The 17,720-nt window shown below is 28.5% G+C and overlaps 2 protein-coding genes across 2 annotated transcripts; both read right to left on the bottom strand.

The window, feature by feature from the left end:
- Positions 1-4,147: 4,147 nt before the first annotated feature.
- LOC128389458 (uncharacterized protein DDB_G0271670-like) lies at positions 4,148-8,767 on the bottom strand. The gene is made up of 6 exons (XM_053349057.1): positions 7,895-8,767; positions 7,742-7,834; positions 7,282-7,679; positions 4,946-5,003; positions 4,699-4,869; positions 4,148-4,613 (listed from the first exon to the last, which is right to left on the bottom strand). The coding sequence occupies exons 1-6, from the start codon at positions 8,565-8,567 to the stop codon at positions 4,357-4,359; spliced, it is 1,650 nt and encodes a 549-aa protein (XP_053205032.1). The 5' UTR covers positions 8,568-8,767; the 3' UTR covers positions 4,148-4,356.
- A 6,637-nt stretch (positions 8,768-15,404) lies between these two features.
- Positions 15,405-17,103, bottom strand: LOC128389393 (proteasome subunit alpha type-4-like). The gene is made up of 5 exons (XM_053348966.1): positions 16,980-17,103; positions 16,872-16,914; positions 16,569-16,731; positions 15,970-16,391; positions 15,405-15,738 (listed from the first exon to the last, which is right to left on the bottom strand). The coding sequence occupies exons 1-5, from the start codon at positions 16,980-16,982 to the stop codon at positions 15,566-15,568; spliced, it is 804 nt and encodes a 267-aa protein (XP_053204941.1). The 5' UTR covers positions 16,983-17,103; the 3' UTR covers positions 15,405-15,565.
- Positions 17,104-17,720: the final 617 nt, after the last annotated feature.

Here is a 17,720-nt window from a genome sequence, read left to right on the forward strand (position 1 = left end):
TATCCATACTCTTTTGAAGTACAAACCTTTCGGAGATCGTGTGTTTCGGGTAAACGGCCAGTGAAATATCATCGTCAACAGTTGTGGTCACATTGAATTTAGATTTAACCGACCAATCGGCAAGAGAACCAGTGAACGATAAGAAACCACCATTAACACGAGCCTTGGGAAGAGTGGCCTTTAACTGTCCTTCAGATAATCGCAATGGAATCTCATTGAAAAGATGATACTCAAGACTATAATCAGCACAAGCTTCTAATTTGGGTATTGTGTGTTGGAAAGTCATACAAGGACCCGAATCGGCAACTTGTTCAACCTTAAATGTTGACAATCCAGTGAATTGCATATTATCAAGTTTAACAACTAATTTACCCATAACGGGAGTTTGAGGGTCTCGACTTTCATGGATAACCGATTTGGGTAAAAACAAAGGATCCATTCGTTGTAATGGTGAATAATGTTGAGCCTGTGGAGCGATTTCCTTAGCTGAATCTTTTTCCTGTGAATGAGTTGATTCAATAATCAAACGACGAAGAGTTTCAAACGCGTCCATAACTAAATCAGTGGTTAACTTTGCCTCCGATGACAACGAATTGGAATCAACATGATTAACGGCGAAAACGGAATTACAATAACAAATTAGAACGATTAAATTGATCCACAGAAACATTTTCTTCTTCTTTTTTGGTTTCTCTTAAACCTTCTTGCAATTTGAAACAATTTAACTAAACACTAATTTAATATCACTAATTTAAAGACGATGAGAATGATTATCAAATACTCAGTTTGATTGCTTGTTATTTATATATGATTTCTTCCTGATTCTCTCTCTCTCTCTCATCTACTCTTATTCTCACTCGATGATCTAATTATTGAATATAATTGGTTTAATAAGATGATGGAAAACACAGAAAATTGATCAATCTAATTTACAAATTGAATGGTTGATTGTTGATCATCATAATCATCATGAGTTTGGTTCATGAGCATTGGAAAGTCAGGTCATTACATTACCAGTAAACAATTAACGAGGAATCAACAAGTTAATCAATTCAGAGTGACTTTGTTATTATTTATTTTATTAATAATGAAGATGAAACCAAAACACAATCAAGAAACAAAGTTAATTTCCTGATTGTTTAATATGAAAACTTGGACAATTGGTTTAGTTGGGAAAAGAAAGTAATTCATTTCCTGGATTTAATTGCATCTAAATCACCAATTCATAAATTATCCAGGCCTTTAAATATCAACAATTTAGTTTACTGACACTATTGATAGGTCAATAATCTAGTTCCTATTGGAAAAACCATGTTAATTGTTTCAAATAAGATTTTTTTTCCAATTAATTTTCACAATCAAATCAATTATCATTGCATCGTCATCACCAAGATGATTAACAATAACCTTGTTAACCGCATGCATTAATATTTATTATCAACAATTAAATAAATTACTCAAGAGTGTGACAAGAAAAAACAAAATCATTTCAATGTTTCACTTAATTGTAACAATCAATCAATTAACCATTGAAAAAATTATGCAAATTAATTGTAATCTAATGTAACATTTATCAAAAATAACAACAATGAAAGTCCATTAACCTTAATCATTTGATTGTCTCTCTAATAAATATAACAACTAAAGCTAATCAAGTAATCATAATATTATTATTATAGTTAACACGATGAAGATTATCATCTTGATTATGACAACAATCAATAAATTGTTTCCATCGGTTGAAAGTTGTGAATGAATCAAAGTGTAATAATACATGGACCATGTTAAAAGGGGAAACGGAAAAGATAAAAAAAGAAAATGTTCCTCATCCATTTCCTCCTCCTCTTTTCTCCTCCTCATCCTCATCCGCATCCTCATCCTCTTTTTATCATCCTCATCATCCTTTATAACCATCAACTCATCAATCTTATTCCCATTTCGATCAATCTAATCAAAGCGATATCTTTACTCATCATTTGATTACCACTTAGTCCGTTTTTCATATAAAATTATCAATTTTATTTGACCAAAGATGATAATGGTTGTTAATCATCATCATCTTCTAATGATTATTGTGATAACTTTTTTTCTTGTCATTAACAGCAATTTAATAACCGTCAGAATTATGATAAACTATCATTGAGGTGAAAGGTTAAGTAACATCGGAGAAGCAAAAAAAAATTTATGCTCCTTACAGTTTGATTAACTTATTAAGAATCAATTAACTCACTAATGGCTTCATGTGCATATTTTATTTAACTTAATTAACGAGCATCGGTTATCAGTCTATTCAAAATTGCTGCTCAAATCATCAGTTAACGTATCAATCTATTAGATATTACTAGTAGATTGATTGGACAAAAAACTAACAATTAACTGATGATTATCGTCTTTGATTAGATGATCAAATATCGATAATATAATCAATTGCTGTACTATTAGAATCAGCTTGAAACTTTTCACTAAAGTTCAAAAACTACAGGTAAACAAACAGGTCGGAGTTTAGAACTGGAATCAATTGATTAGAGAGAGAGAGAGAGAGAGATGATGATGATGATGATGATGACATTCAGAGACTAATAAAGATAAAAGTGTTAATGAAATTGTCTATTAATCTTCTGGATGTTTATTACAAAAATCCACTGAAAACTTTATGAGAAAATGAAATCTCTCGAATCGAAACATTGACTGAGGTTCGATTCATCACTAAAAGACTCGAACTTATTTAGAATTGTTTTATCCATGATTCCGATTTACTGTTGTCACATGAAACTAAATCTTCCAGCCTATGGAATAATCTTATTATTTGGTAAGAAAATCTAGTTAATATGTTCACTTCCATACTCCACAGATCTGAGAAAATTATAACTCTTATGTCTAAAGACTTCAGACTCAAATTAGGCTTATGTACGTTCATTGCTAACACAAAAATCGAACAATTTTCATCTCCTCGGAAACCTAAATGATGAACATTGATCGGTCCGTGAGTTCTGATCTCGAATTGAAATTTTTCCATTGATTCATCCATTCACAAAGAGTCATGAACACTATCACTTCGCTATCACAACAGCATCAGCTTAGCACCATTACTTTTACCATGGAAAATACTATTCTCACCAATTAATCATATTCCACAACCGATGAATCTTAATGGATAAATTTCTTGCACAAAATCAATCAGCAATTGATAGAGAATGAAGATTAACATGAGAAAATATTGAAAAGTTGATTATTTAATGAAGAAAAGATCAATATAATCAACGAGGATTATTGTTAATTGTTAATCCAAGATGAAGGGAGGGATTAATTCAGTAAGAAAGAAATGAAATCAACTTCAATTTAATGAATTAGAAAATAAAATTAAGGGTTAAAGTGAAGAAAATAAATGAAATTATAAATATTATTTATCTAATTGTGATTGTTATTTAATAAAATAACAAAGTTTACAATCAAATGATAATAAATCATGATGATCCTAATAATTTAATAAGAGTAAACAATTGACCAATTGATTTGGAACGTGATTCAATATAAAAAACTTGATTATCTTTTAACAATTTAAATCATAAATCATTTGGTAAAAACAATCATGATGATTATCAACATTGGTTATTGTTCATGATTATGATTTACAATTGAATTATTGATCATTTGATTGTTGGTCATTTGCTACTAAATTATTACAAAACAATTTAGAATAAAACAAAATTAAATCTATAACATTGAATCACGTCGATTTTAACTTTCTATTTGATTTGATTTAGTTTACAATTTTCTAAATTGTTTATGATTAATATTATCATTGAGTAAATTGTTTATTAATAATAATTGATCATAAATCATAACAACAACAAAAAGGAAAACATTGTAATCAAATTAGTTCACAATTAATTATTTAACAGTTAAATCAAATAAAATCAAGCAAACTTATATTAAGTAAATCAAATGATTAGTTTAATTGTTCAAAACTTACCTTGATTGTTGTAAGTAATTTAAATGATATTGATCATGTATTGATTATGATTCAAAGGAATAGTTTTGTTTTAATTGTCACTTGATTGTTGCCAATCAAATCTAAATAATGAGATTTTTTTCATGATTACACTAATTATACAGTAATTGTAACCATCTTAATTTAGTAAATCAGTTTAACATTGTAATTCTAAGTTTTAATTGTGATTAATTTTTCTAATAATAATTTATATTAACAAAGAAGGGAAAAAATTGATTTGAGATCAACATTTGGAGATTTTTTTATCAATAATAATAATAATAAAAGACTTGAGAGAGTTTGAAGTTAATCATGATTAGTTAATTGTTAAACTAAATTAATTGTCGATGATAAAAGTGGTTAAATCATAATCCAAGAGCAGCGGTGTGTTTTTGAGCCTTCATCCTTAGCTCAGCTATTGATGAGTTTTTATTAGTAAATCTTTCAGCGGCTAATAAAGCGGATAAGCTGAAGGGATGAGCAGGATGAGTGGGATGGTAAAATAAAAACCCGCCGGTGGCAGAGGCTGCATTAGCTGAGACAGCAGCAGCGGCAGCATAATGATGAGCCGCCGCGATTAAGGCTGGATCAGTTGCAAATTGTAAATAATGAGAGGCAACTCCTGATCAAAGGGAAACAATTAACAAGGAAAGTAAACAATTAGTTAATCTAGAACATAATTATCCTTATTTAATCAATTATTTTACCTGAGGTGGGTAACATGGCGGTGGGAAACCTTGATGAGTCAGTCGGAGTGGGTGTTGATTGTCCAGATAATAATCTCGGTGGAGTTGGTGATGAATTAACATTAATATAAGGAGCGATTCTTGATGATTCAATTGTCGTAGAAGTGGCTGAAGATGACATAATTAAACCAGCTAATTAAAATTAAAATCAGAACAACAATTAGCTGATTGTAGACGGAGAAAAACAAACAATTAAAAGTTTTCTTACTCTTTTGTAATTGACTCTCGTGCTTACGACATTTGGCTCGACGATTTTGAAACCAAACCTAAAGAGATATTGACAATTAACATGTTCAATTGATCAGTTGATTATAATTAATAACGGTAATTCCTGAATTCAATTGTTTATCTTATTGATTGTCTATTGATTTGATTGTAAAAATTGAATTAATTGCCTTGAGGCGCAATTTGAATCTACGTGTCGGTTGTTTTGTTTTCCGATGTTGTTTTGTTTCTTTGTTTATTTAGTTTGATTGATTGATTTATTACTGAATTAACATTGATTACAATCAATGGAAACAATCAGTATATCAGAAAACATGTTAATATTGATTTCTAGTTAGATGATTGTGATAAATTGTGATGAAACCTGATTGTTGTTTACTCTAATCATGGTTTCAGTTGCAGTTTCTTAATCATCATCATGCTAATCATATATCAACATTAAAAAAGAGAGAGCAACTTATTCATTCACAATTTGATTGTTGTTAGATAAACATTTATAATCATCTTAATCATTTATTGTTGTTTATCATCAATGAAAAAAAAGTATATAAATCTACTAGGAAACCCCTTCAGGGTAAATTGTTAACAATCAAATTAACGATAATCATGATAATATGATTAAAAGGGTCGAGAGTAAAGATGGAAACTATTGTCATGATAAATAATAGTTAATTTAATTACCTCTTGGTATCTAATTGATTAATAGTATGAAGAGAAATGTATATAAATATAATCAATTGATTATAAACAATCATCATCAGAATGACAATATGAATGATAATGATGATGATGTGAAAGAAAACAATTAAACTAATTTAATGTTTTTATTACAATTGTTGGTGAAAAAGTTTTGTTCAGGTAAGAAACTGTTACGATTAAAATAAAGAAGGTAACAATTTAAGGGTTTAAATTAAAATGAATCAATGATTAAATTGGTAAATAAATAAATTACACTCATTGTTATCACTATAATCGTTAATAAGTTAATTCAATTATAATCATCAAAGTAGATTTTCATATTATGATTAGTATCATGATGATTACTATTAACTCCCAATTGGATTAAGTTGCAAGTGTTGGAGTGAAAGGAAAAGATAATCATATAAATGATGATAACAACAATTTATTATGGACTTTGATTGTACTATCAAAATGTGGTAATGATTAGGATGAGGGATGAAGATGAGGATGGAGATAAGGATGAGGATGAGGATGAGGATGGAGGGTGAGTGGGTGGTGATGAGGATGAGGATGAGGTGGGATTCAAGATGAAGATTATATCCTCTGTGGTCCATTAAACTGATTAAAAAGATTACTGTCAACAGAAACTGGACCATTATCATTAAATCAACTAAATTGTTTCTAATAATCAAGATAATCACAGTCGCCAGTTTATATTGCAATCGGATAATTGGCTAACATTAACAATTGCTATTAACCAAATTAGCGGTCATCATCATCATATAATCACATTTTAATTTAATTTCCTTGTGATAATTATCACTTGCACTTTTGAATATGATATTAAATTGTTGATTTAACTGTTGTCATTGTTTCCCAATTTAATTGTCAATTTTGCATTGGAAAACATTTAGAAAGGATTAATTGTTGGATTAATTTACTTTTACGTGTTAATCTATTAGTTGATTGGCAAAAGTAAATTTCTAGTAGATTACATTTTCCTTTTTATCGAGATTTAATTTCCAATCAACTTAATTGGTTTTGATTAAATTAACTATCGTTAACTATTATCACTTGTTAATCATTATCATGATAATCATCAAAATCCAATGAAAAGGATAAATAATTTATATCATCAGTTGATTTAATTGATTTACTTTATATTCATCCAATCAATTAAACCTAAAAATCAATTCAATTGATCATCATCATCTACAATTTAATCAACTATTATCATAACTGATTAATTAATTATCTCAGATAACATTAAAGATATTAATTGTAACCATTATATGATAATAATTTCATCACTTATTAATTAACTTGAAAGGCTAAATTATAAATGATTAAAAAAAATATCTCTTTACAATAATAATAATCAATATTGAGACTAATTATAAATGATAAATAATTATCATCAATTTTGATGATAATTAAATTACTGGTTGTTGACAAGCTAATCAATTAATATCCAACCAATTACGATTACAATCAAATCCAATCCATCAATCAAATATTAAGATTAAGTTTGACGAGTGGAGGATTTTGATGTAACCACAAATGATAATCAAATTAGAGACTTTGATTGTTGGAAAAGGGAAAGTGATTAGGTTGATTAGAGATTAATTGTTGATTTACCTGAACTCGAGCCTCGGATAATCCAAGTCGTTGACTTAATTCCTCTCTCATAAAAGCATCAGGATAATGAGTCTCATCGAAAAGACGTTCGAGTTCATTCAATTGATCTAAAGTAAAATTAGTTCGAGATCGACGCTGTTTAACTTTCCCCTGAGATTGTTGATTGTTGTTAATTGATTGCTGGGAATGATGATGGTGAATATTTTGAGCAGTTCGACAAGTTAATTGTTGTATAGATGAACCATTATAATTAGAATCAATATTGGAACCATTAGTTAATTTCTCGAACAATTTCTCGTCATTTCTGTCCTTTGTTTCATCTTCATCTTTTTTAATCTTGTTTTTAATTGTACTTTGATTAATTGTTGTTGTTGTTACCTGGAGTGTTGATTTTTTATCTGTACAAAATTATTAAGATAATTAGTTGATTGTTATGGGTAATTAACGCGATTAAACTCACCAGGAGAGGGACATTTATTTTCGCCGATATCATCAACACTAATATCGGCTTTCATTTTACCTGGAGAGTAATTTCCGGGCGATAAACAAGTTCCTGAAATAAGTTAATTGTGATTAAGGAAAAGAATTAAATTTTAATTTCATTTTCATTTACCTCTTGAGTCTTTACTGTTATCATCATTGTCGCTTTCAATTGAATCTGATGTTTCTGGACGTTGATTGTTATTGTTATTAAAGTGATTAGATGATGATGGTGATGAATTTAATCCGATTGCACATTGCAGCTTGAATGATGGCGGCGGCGGGGCAAGTGGAGAGGGTGGAGGGCTTGGTAGACCGGGTGGACGATTGAATTTATTTCTTGTAGATCCAGTTGATGATAATCGTGAATGATGAAAGGCCGGATTAAAGAGATGATTAAATGGATTAAGAGATGAGCTTGACTTGATAAACGCAGCAGCCGCAGCCGCAGCCGCTGCCACCGCTGTTGATGTTGATGGTGTTGTTGCTGTTGTTGTTGTTGTTGTTGTGTTTGCTGATGGAGATGATGATGAAGATAAACCCGTTAATCCAGAACCATTTGTTAATCCATTTGCATTATTGTTTGAACTTAAATTAACAATTGGAAATGATGTTAATGAAGTGAAACAGGAAGAGGATGAAGAGGAAGATGATGAGGATGAAGATGAGGAAGATGATGAAGATAAAGATGCAGTTGATGATAAAGATAATCCCTGATTGTTGTTACCATTTATCGTTGTTGTTGATAATTGTGATAACCTTTCACATGTCATTGATTTGTTAACAAATTCGGTTAATTGTTCCATTGCGAATCAAATCAACAAAGAAACAATTAAAAACCACAGAAAAAAAATGATAAACACTTATCACAAATCACGATTACAAATCGATGATTAAAATAAATCGAAAGTTAATTGTTACTGTTTATTATTTTTTTCTTCTTCCTGATTGTTATCAACTTGTTTTTCTATCTCAATGTTACATTATCAGTAATCAAAGAGAAACTGATTCACTTGGAAATAATTTGTTTTCTCCTTGAAAAATGATCTCGATTTTTTCGTCCTCTCGTTTAGATCTTAGATCATTTCGAGTGGATTATAGTTCGAGTCTCAATTGTTCTAATCAAATTATAGAACAACAATAAACTCCACCTTTTTCCCTCCCACAGAAAAGAGTCTCAGCCAATCATAGATCAATATAATCACTCCCAGAGAATTTTATTCCTCTTTCTTTTTCTCTTTCTTTTTAAAGTTCCATGATTGTTATTCAATATTCAATTGATCAGATCAACTCACGAATTTGATCAACTTTTTTTCTTTACTCTTATTCTCAATCATTTCATTTCAATTTGTTAATTACAAATACTAATCATTTCTCCATTGATTGTTGTTGTTTACTTTTCTTTTCATGGTCAATGTTTTCAATTATTTCTGTGATTGTAATAATCATAATGATTAGAAATTAATTGGATCAATAAAATGCTAAGAAAATGATTGTAACATCCAAATGACAAGTTAATTTAATCATGTTAAACAATTAGAATTGAAATCATCAATTGGATGACGATGATGATGATTTCCATTAACAATCTTAAATGTTACAACTAAATCAATATTAATATGAAATGAATGAGAGACAATAGTTTTAACAGTAATCGAGTAATAAGATTGATTGTAACAATTTAGGGAAAAAAGAGTAATGTCAATTAGAGGGATGAAGATGAGGATGAGGATGAAAAGGAGGATAAATTTATCTTCTTTCATCATCTTTACTTACCCTTTTTACTTGATCATGATGATTATCATTAAATGAGCAATCAAATGTTTATTATATTGAAAAAGACTTAGCATTTGATTGTCAATTGGATAACGAGAGTGTAACTTGTTAGTTGATTGATTATAACCATAAGCTAGATTGGTGTTAGTTGTTACAATCAATTGATTTGATTGTAAAAACAACAAATCAATTTATCATCATCAATAGTATTGTATCACTTTTCCAACCAATAATATTAATAATCATACAAATTCACAATTTAATCAAAATCATTTCCAATTCTCATAAGATTTAAATTGAAACACTTTCAGTAATCAATTTTAACTTTTACTCTTATTGTTTCATTCAATCAATCAATCGTATTGATTGTTATTAGATGAATGTTCATTGATTTACCTTAATTATTTTAATGATAGAGAGAGAAAGGAGAAAAAATTAACTTAATTAGAGAGTAAATAAAAAGAGACAATTAATACTAATTAATGAATGATTATCGTTAAGGAAAAAAAAAACTTTTTTCTTTGCAACAATTATCAACCACAATTAAGAAACTCTCATCATATATTATAATGTAATTGAGAGACAACAATTAAAGTCCCTGGGTAATTGTGACTAAGGCTGATAAATAAAATCAATGATGTTGATTAAATTAAATTGTTTTCCCAACTGATCATCATGACTATGTCAATTTAGCGTTTAAATTGTTAACAAAATCTAACTGATTGTTTTCATCAATGGAAGCAAATTAAATTTGTCTCGTAATTACTTTACTAATACTTAGTTTAATTTAATTGCTTTTTCAACGCCAATTTGAATTCAATTTTTTACGCCATTTTTTAAAGTAACTATTCAGATTATCATCATCATCATCATCATCATTATCATCATCAGGATATGATGACAATGTTGGGAGTGGGAAGATGATGATAAGCCTCATCAATCTCGAGTTCTAATGTTATTTTTTCAATGAAACTTTAAAAAAAATTTTTCTTTCGAAAAAAAAATCAACTTGATTTGATTAAACGATTTTAATCATATTACATTGATGATAATCATTAAATTGTCTCACTCAATTGTTACTTAATTTAGTTTAATTTAATATTCAACTTGTTTATTGTTGATTCACTTGCATTGGAAAATAATATTTGCTATCAACAATCAATCAATTTCAATGGAGTTTCAAGTTTTAACTTTTTTTTATTGGAAAACTTTTTTTTCTAGAAACTTAATTGTCGTGATTAAGATAATTATGGTTGGCTTATTATCTTAATTGTTTTAATTTTTATGGATGAGATGAGTTTCCTTGATTGTTGACATTTTCTAGGTGAAAACAATGTGATCACAATTTACTTATGATTAGATAACATTATTAAACAATTATGGTTAACTAAATGTAATCAGTTTAACCTCCCATGATAGTGAGTATCATCATTAACTTAATTGTTGTCTTGATTATCATTATAATGAATGGGATTTTTTTTTCTCAAAATTCTGAGCTAAATGTTGAGTGAAAAAAAATTCATCATGTTGTATATTCATTCACGAATCATTTAACTAACTATCATGCTGATTGTGTTTGTATTTGTCATTTTTTTAACTAACAATTAGTTAACCATGTAAATAACCAGGAAAAAATACTAACTCACTCCCTGTGAATATAATTACAATTAATTGTTTACAATTAGTTGAACAAACAATTTAAATTTTGTTTGTTGCTGGAGTAAAAGTTGAATGTTATTTTCAAAGTTAATTCAGTTTGAGAATAATATTTTCTGTGGACAATTAATTTATTCAAATCATGATACTTAATTGTTTACAAGGTTTGCTGATTATATTGGCCGGTTTACAATTTAAATTGTTATAACAATTGAACTACTAATGGTTTCCAATAGACATTTAAAAGCTTTGAAAAGTGAATCTAAAAGCTTTTAAATTGTTTCACTCGCAGTTAAATGATTTAACAACAATTTAACGATGATCATTTTTTAAACTACTTGATTTTAGAGGGATGAAAATTGTAACAATTTAAAAAATTATTTCTTCGATTGTTGAAAAAATCGAGAGAAAAAAGTTCTAATACAAGTTCGATGATCTATTTTTTTCTGTAAGTGATTCTATTGATCATTGTTCATAAATTGAATCAAATCAACTAATCATGATGAAAGTTATTACGATTCTGGTTAACTAACTGATCATAATTAACTTTATATTTACCTTTCCAATAATACTAATCAAGTGGCTAAATTAGATTGTAAAAATATAATTGTTGTCTATTAGATATACAACTAAATTAACCAATTGAATTAAATTGTAAATAACATTTCCACTGATTGTTGTTGATTAAGTTTCAAAGGTTATATACTTAAACTAATATGAGGATAATTAATAATCAACTAATTGTATTGATCCAATTTAATCGTAATCAAAATAATAAAAAAGTAAACATTACCCTGAGGGTGAACAAATTAAATTGTTGACAATCAAATTGGTAACATAAACAATTGATTAAAACAAATTGATTAAATTAAATAAACAAAATGAACCAAGAGACATTTCAAATCAATCTAATCAATCAAATAAACTTGAGAGACTAACAATTAACTAATCACACATAGCGAATGTAATAATCAAGTTAATTGTATCATAAGTTTGCCAAGTTAATTAATTAATTGGTTTGATGACAACAACAATTGTAATGGAAACAAAAGTTTTCAATGAAAAGAACCAAAGAAAAGATGAAAAAAAATTCTTTTTTCTTTTTCATCCTCATCCTCATCTTCATCTTCATCTTCATCATTATAGAGATTAAATTTACCCTGGATGATGAAGATGATAAAAAAAAGATGATGAAAAAAAATCTTATCCTTTTATATGATAAGATTGATGAAAGATGTTGATTGTTACATGAATTAAGTTAATTCTGTTTTCTTATATTATCATTATTATGATTAACAAAAGACTAACTGAATTAACTTTGATCATGATGATGATATGGAATAGAAATAGTTGAACAATGAAATTAGTTTAATTGGAATCAGTTTGCAATTGAATTAAATTAATCATCCAATCTTCAATTGTGATTAACATGTTTCCCCTTTTTGATTGATTTCAATTAACTGATTGATTAACTGGATCAATAAATGCTGATATTGAAAATGTTACAATCTTTATCTCTATATAATATAATAAAATAAACTAAATACAGATAAAACCTAAATTGATTATCTTAATTGTCCTTAACTATTTTCATACGTAATTAATAACAATTAACTTGATGTTTACAATTAACTTTCCTCCCAATGCAAATAATACAACAACAACAACAACAACATATGATTATCTCATCATCTACTATATCCTAATTCAATGTTAATTGTTAATCTTATCAATGTGAATAAATAATATATTTGCTGATCTATTGATTAGTTGAGATAATTGTGATTACAATTAATTGATTAATCTGAGTGATAATTAATGATTCCGACTGAAAGTTGATAAGTTAATTTGGTTATCCTATTCAACCCCTTCTATCAGATTGATTATGTTTCTATTTCTGAATCCCAATCAATTTATTGTTTATTCATTAATTTGCTAATAATTAAGAGATTCCAATGTAAATGATAATTAAATTAAATTAATTTCTTTTCTTTAAATTGAGCGCCAATCGATTGTTCTTTCTTTTTGTCTTTCTTTTTATTTTCCCTTCGTTTCTGTTTTGATAAATTCATTTTGAAACATTTACAAAGTCTTTCCAGTTGATGGATTAACTTTGATTAATTAATTAATTATGTGATTTTCACACACATGAAAGTGTTTTTAAATTGTGTCCTCTCTTCCCTAATTTAGAAAATTCTTGTTGACTTAACTGTTTTTCCTTTTCTTTCTCCTTCCTTGTTAATTGTTGTTAATTTTTCTCTCCTCAACTGGTTGACATTTTGTTGGAAATTAAGATGAACCAGTTGAACACCAATTGAAGAGGAAACAGTTTTAAGATTAAATTAAATCAACCCAGAGACAAATAATCTCGCCGATAATCAACAATTTGCTGGAATATTATTATTCTAATGATTAATTGTAACACACACAATTAGAATGCTACTAAGAGTGATATTGGTGAATATTATTATCGTTTTCCTTTGTCTCCCTGACTAAAAGAAGAGAAAAAATAATTTGGTAATGGGGTTCAATTAACGAGTTGGCCTTGCACCTAATGAACCATCATCATTTGTATTATCATTAACATCATCATTATCATCATACTAAGCTGCTTATTTTCCATCAGTGAAACAACTAATTTACTCTTTCAAGCAATTAATAGCTGTCGAGAGTTAATGCAAATGGAATTAGAAGGAAAAGTGGATTGGACTTGGAGAGAGAGAAAAGGAAATTTCTTGAAGAATCTTGTTCTTTCATTACCATGGACTGAATCATCTAACTGGATGGAGAAGAGAAGTCAGAAAAAGAGGCCAAAGTGAAGAATAGAAAAACAATGAAGGACTAAATTGGAGAAACAATGGAAATGAGACAAAGATTCATATCAAATTGGTGAAGGAGATGATAACTTATCCATCCCTTTAGAATGTAAAACAAATCAGATCAACTTGTTTAGAATCGAATTGATAATATGTGAAGACAACCGTATTCGTAGGAACACTTTACCATCCATTATGGTCTCACGAGCTAGTTAACACCATCTCTTTGGTAAAGGAAAAGGAAACAACAGAAACTATATCATCTAAAACAATCATCATTCCAACATCTTCATCTTCACATTCTCTCATCATCATTTTTCCTTGTCTCTTTTTCTTGCAACTATTGGTGAACCATTTTATTCTCAATTCGCAAGCAAAATGGAACATGATGGCGAATCTATCAAAGGCCCAGTGAGCACCTTTTCCACCACCGACACCATCATAATCTTTTCATTTGCCTGTCATTATCTATATTTCATCCAAATGAAATCGCTTGATTTACTCTTCAATGGTGTGGAAATGTTACTTCCCTTTCATGAAGGAGCCAAAGATGATATTGATGATACTTGGGAAGATGAATAAAAGACAAAGACACAGAGAGAGAGAGAGAGAGAGACAAGATTGTTTTGAGTAACATCCCAAGACAACAATTAGGTTTATAACCTTTTAACTCTGTTCAGTTTTCGTCCCATTTACCGTTAATCTTTTTTTCAGTTCATCTTCAAGATATCACCTCTTTTCTTTATTTGTGTCTTCCTCTTTTTCTTGAGATGTTTTTTATTTCTCTATATCAAGAGGAACAAATAACAATTTTATTCGATTGCGAAAACATCGAGTAGAACTTTTTCTCTTCTTTTTCGAGAAAAGAAGCCACTTTTTCGTGTCTTTTTTAATACATTTTTCTATTATTATATTACTTATAGGAGAAGAGAAGCAAAAAGTTTAAGTCAAAAAGCATTAACTGAATTTTTTTTCTCGGGTAGATTTAAACATATTTGTTGATAATAATTCTTGAGTAGTTTATGCTACTCGCTTTTGATATTTTTCTTTTTCTCGACAATTTAAACTTTTTTTTCTCTTTTTTTTAAAAAAAGTAAGAAATCAGTTTGATAGGAAGGAGAGAGAGAGAGAAAATAAATGATAAAAGTTTTTGATCGACACTTAACCATCATGTAATTACACTTACTGAATTTACTGAATCTCTCAACTTTAAAGTGGTTACTAATGATCCATCATTTAAATTGTTAGAGAGAATCAATTATTTCCATATTTGTGAATTTGATGAAAACGATTTATGATTTTTAACATAAGTGTGTATGTTGTCCTTTTTGTTAAGGGTAAACCATTAGAGTGAACATATTCCCGATATTGGAACAATTGATTTGATAGTTGATGTTATAGAATCCGAAATAGTCGTTAGAACTTTTTGTTTCTCCTTTAATTTATAACAAAAGTTTCATCCTCTTTTAATTGTTATAAAGTAATTACTCTGGAAGAGTATTTATTTTTTTGTGTATTGAATTTTTGTAATGTTTATCGGTAGAAATAAAAAATCATCACTTGGATTTTTCTTTTTCAGCATGTTGTTTTCTCTCTTTTTCTTCTTTCTCTTTTTTAATTCGAGCTTCTTCCTCCACTTCGAATGCCTTGATTAATTTTTCCACTTCTGCGTGTGTTAGAACACGAATTTTAGTTCCATTGTTGACACGGGTTAAAGTAGCAATTTCCACTGTTAGAAAAGTAGTTCGAATGGAAGAGGAAAAAAAAAGAAATACATTAGTTAATTGTCAAAGTACCAAGATAATTGAGGATAAATTGTAAAACAGGTAATACGATTCGATTGTCCATTTGGTCATCGATATGAATTGTTTTTCTTGTTTTCGGTCAATTATAGCAATAAATCAGATTCAATTTAAAGAGCCATTGGTATAATTGTTTGTTGTCATGTTTTTTTACTTACATTTATCTGTAGTTAACTTGTTCATATCTAGAGTTTTGCTAAGAACTTTAACAGCAAGAGCTAAGGCTTGATCAAGATTGGTTTGTCCTTCTTTATAATCTTGTTTCAACATGGACACTGCAGCGGCACTGTTATTACCAATGCATGTAGCTTTCCATCCGCCATAATTTCCACTTGGATCAGATTGGTATAATTGGAATCCATGATGACGATCCCATCCCATGTAAAGGATAGAAACACCAAATGGTCGTTTACCACCATACTGAGTGTACGCTTGTTTGATATCACAAAGATGACTAACTAATCTCTCACAGGGTATGCTTTCTCCGAATTGTAAAAGATATCGCTGAGCAATCTGACGAAGTTCATTGGTAAGAACGTTAGCATCAGAAGTAATACCGGCAACACTACAAGCCATATCACTAAAGGATAAAGGAAAAATTACAAGAGGAAAAGATTAAATAGAAAGAAAAACTAAATTGTTTTCTAAAAATAAGAATAGACAAGACAAAAAGAAAATGATGTCCAGTAAACCCATGACATTTTCCTTTTGATTTGACACACAAATCATTAACTTGACAACAACTAAATCAACATACTCATGAAGCTTGTAAATTTTCTCAGCAGAAAAAGCTTCATCAAGCAATTTATTAGTATTTCTCCTTTCAGCAGCTAAAACTATTCCATCTGAAGCCAAGATACCAAGACAGGTACCAGCATGACCAATAGCTTCCATTGCATATTCAACCTGGTAAAGTCTCCCTGTTGGTGTAAAATAAACGGTAAAAATGAGAAAAATTAATACAAACAAACATTGGAAAAAGAAAAAGATTCAAAGTAAATCATAGTTATATAAACACTGACATGATGCAGCAATTTATGGATAAAGAGAAAACCCTTACCTTCAGGTGAGAAAATAGTTGTTCTGGTATCATAACGACGAGCCTATTAAAAGAGAAAAGACAATTGTCATAACCGTTAACCCATAGAATGAACCATAAACTACTTACCATGATTAAAAAAGATAACCAGTTAATTAGAAAAGAAAACAATTAAATCAAATTAAATTCACAATCAAAAAGTTCAAAGAAAACCGATCAACTATCAGAGAGAAAAATTTTCTCAGCGCATAACCGAAACTCTATTGACATCTGGTGAGAAAAGAGAAAACTAAAACTCGATTAACCTCTAAATTCAAATTTCGAAAATTGTTTCGAAATTAATGGAAAATTATTTTCGAAAATTAATTGTTATTAAAGTTTCGAAAGAATTAGAATCAAATTAAATTAAGAGAAAAGGAAAAATAAAACACATTTAGAAACAATTGAATTACTTTTGATTCGATTAACATTTAAAGTTTAGTTTATTTTTGATTTTCTTTTACAATCAAATTAAATTAAATTTGTTGAAAAAATTTCAAGGTTTTGATTTGAACGAAATTAAATAATAACCAGAGTTAAATGAAAAGTTAATTGTTACCATTGAAAGTTGATGAATCATTAGAAAATGAAATCATTTGTTTTCAATAAATCATTTGATGATTAAATAGCAAAAGTTAATTGTTAAATATTATTAGCTGTGATTGAATCTATTAAGCTGATAAGGAGATTGAGAAAAAAAAATTTATCAATAATTAACTAATTAATTGATTAACATTGGTTATGGTTAAAAGTAAATAGTTATTAATAATTAATATACAATTAGTCCTTGAATTGTAACAACAATTACCTGATCAACACTAATAACTTTGG

This window comes from Panonychus citri, unplaced genomic scaffold (assembly GCF_014898815.1).
Source record: "Panonychus citri isolate SS breed McGregor unplaced genomic scaffold, ASM1489881v1 Contig00108, whole genome shotgun sequence".
Lineage (NCBI taxonomy): Eukaryota > Metazoa > Arthropoda > Arachnida > Trombidiformes > Tetranychidae > Panonychus > Panonychus citri.

Coding starts and splice junctions, on each gene's coding strand:
- LOC128389393 (XM_053348966.1), bottom strand. Junction 16,732..16,871: donor AACTATTTTCTCACCTGAAG/GTAAGGGTTTTC, acceptor TTACACCAACAG/GGAGACTTTACCAGGTTGAA. Junction 16,392..16,568: donor AAAATTTACAAGCTTCATGA/GTATGTTGATTT, acceptor TTTATCCTTTAG/TGATATGGCTTGTAGTGTTG.
- LOC128389458 (XM_053349057.1), bottom strand. CDS start 8,567: ATGGAACAATTAACCGAATTTGTTAACAAATCAATGACATGTGAAAGG. Junction 7,835..7,894: donor TAACAGTAAAGACTCAAGAG/GTAAATGAAAAT, acceptor AACTTATTTCAG/GAACTTGTTTATCGCCCGGA. Junction 4,614..4,698: donor CGCCATGTTACCCACCTCAG/GTAAAATAATTG, acceptor CCCTTTGATCAG/GAGTTGCCTCTCATTATTTA.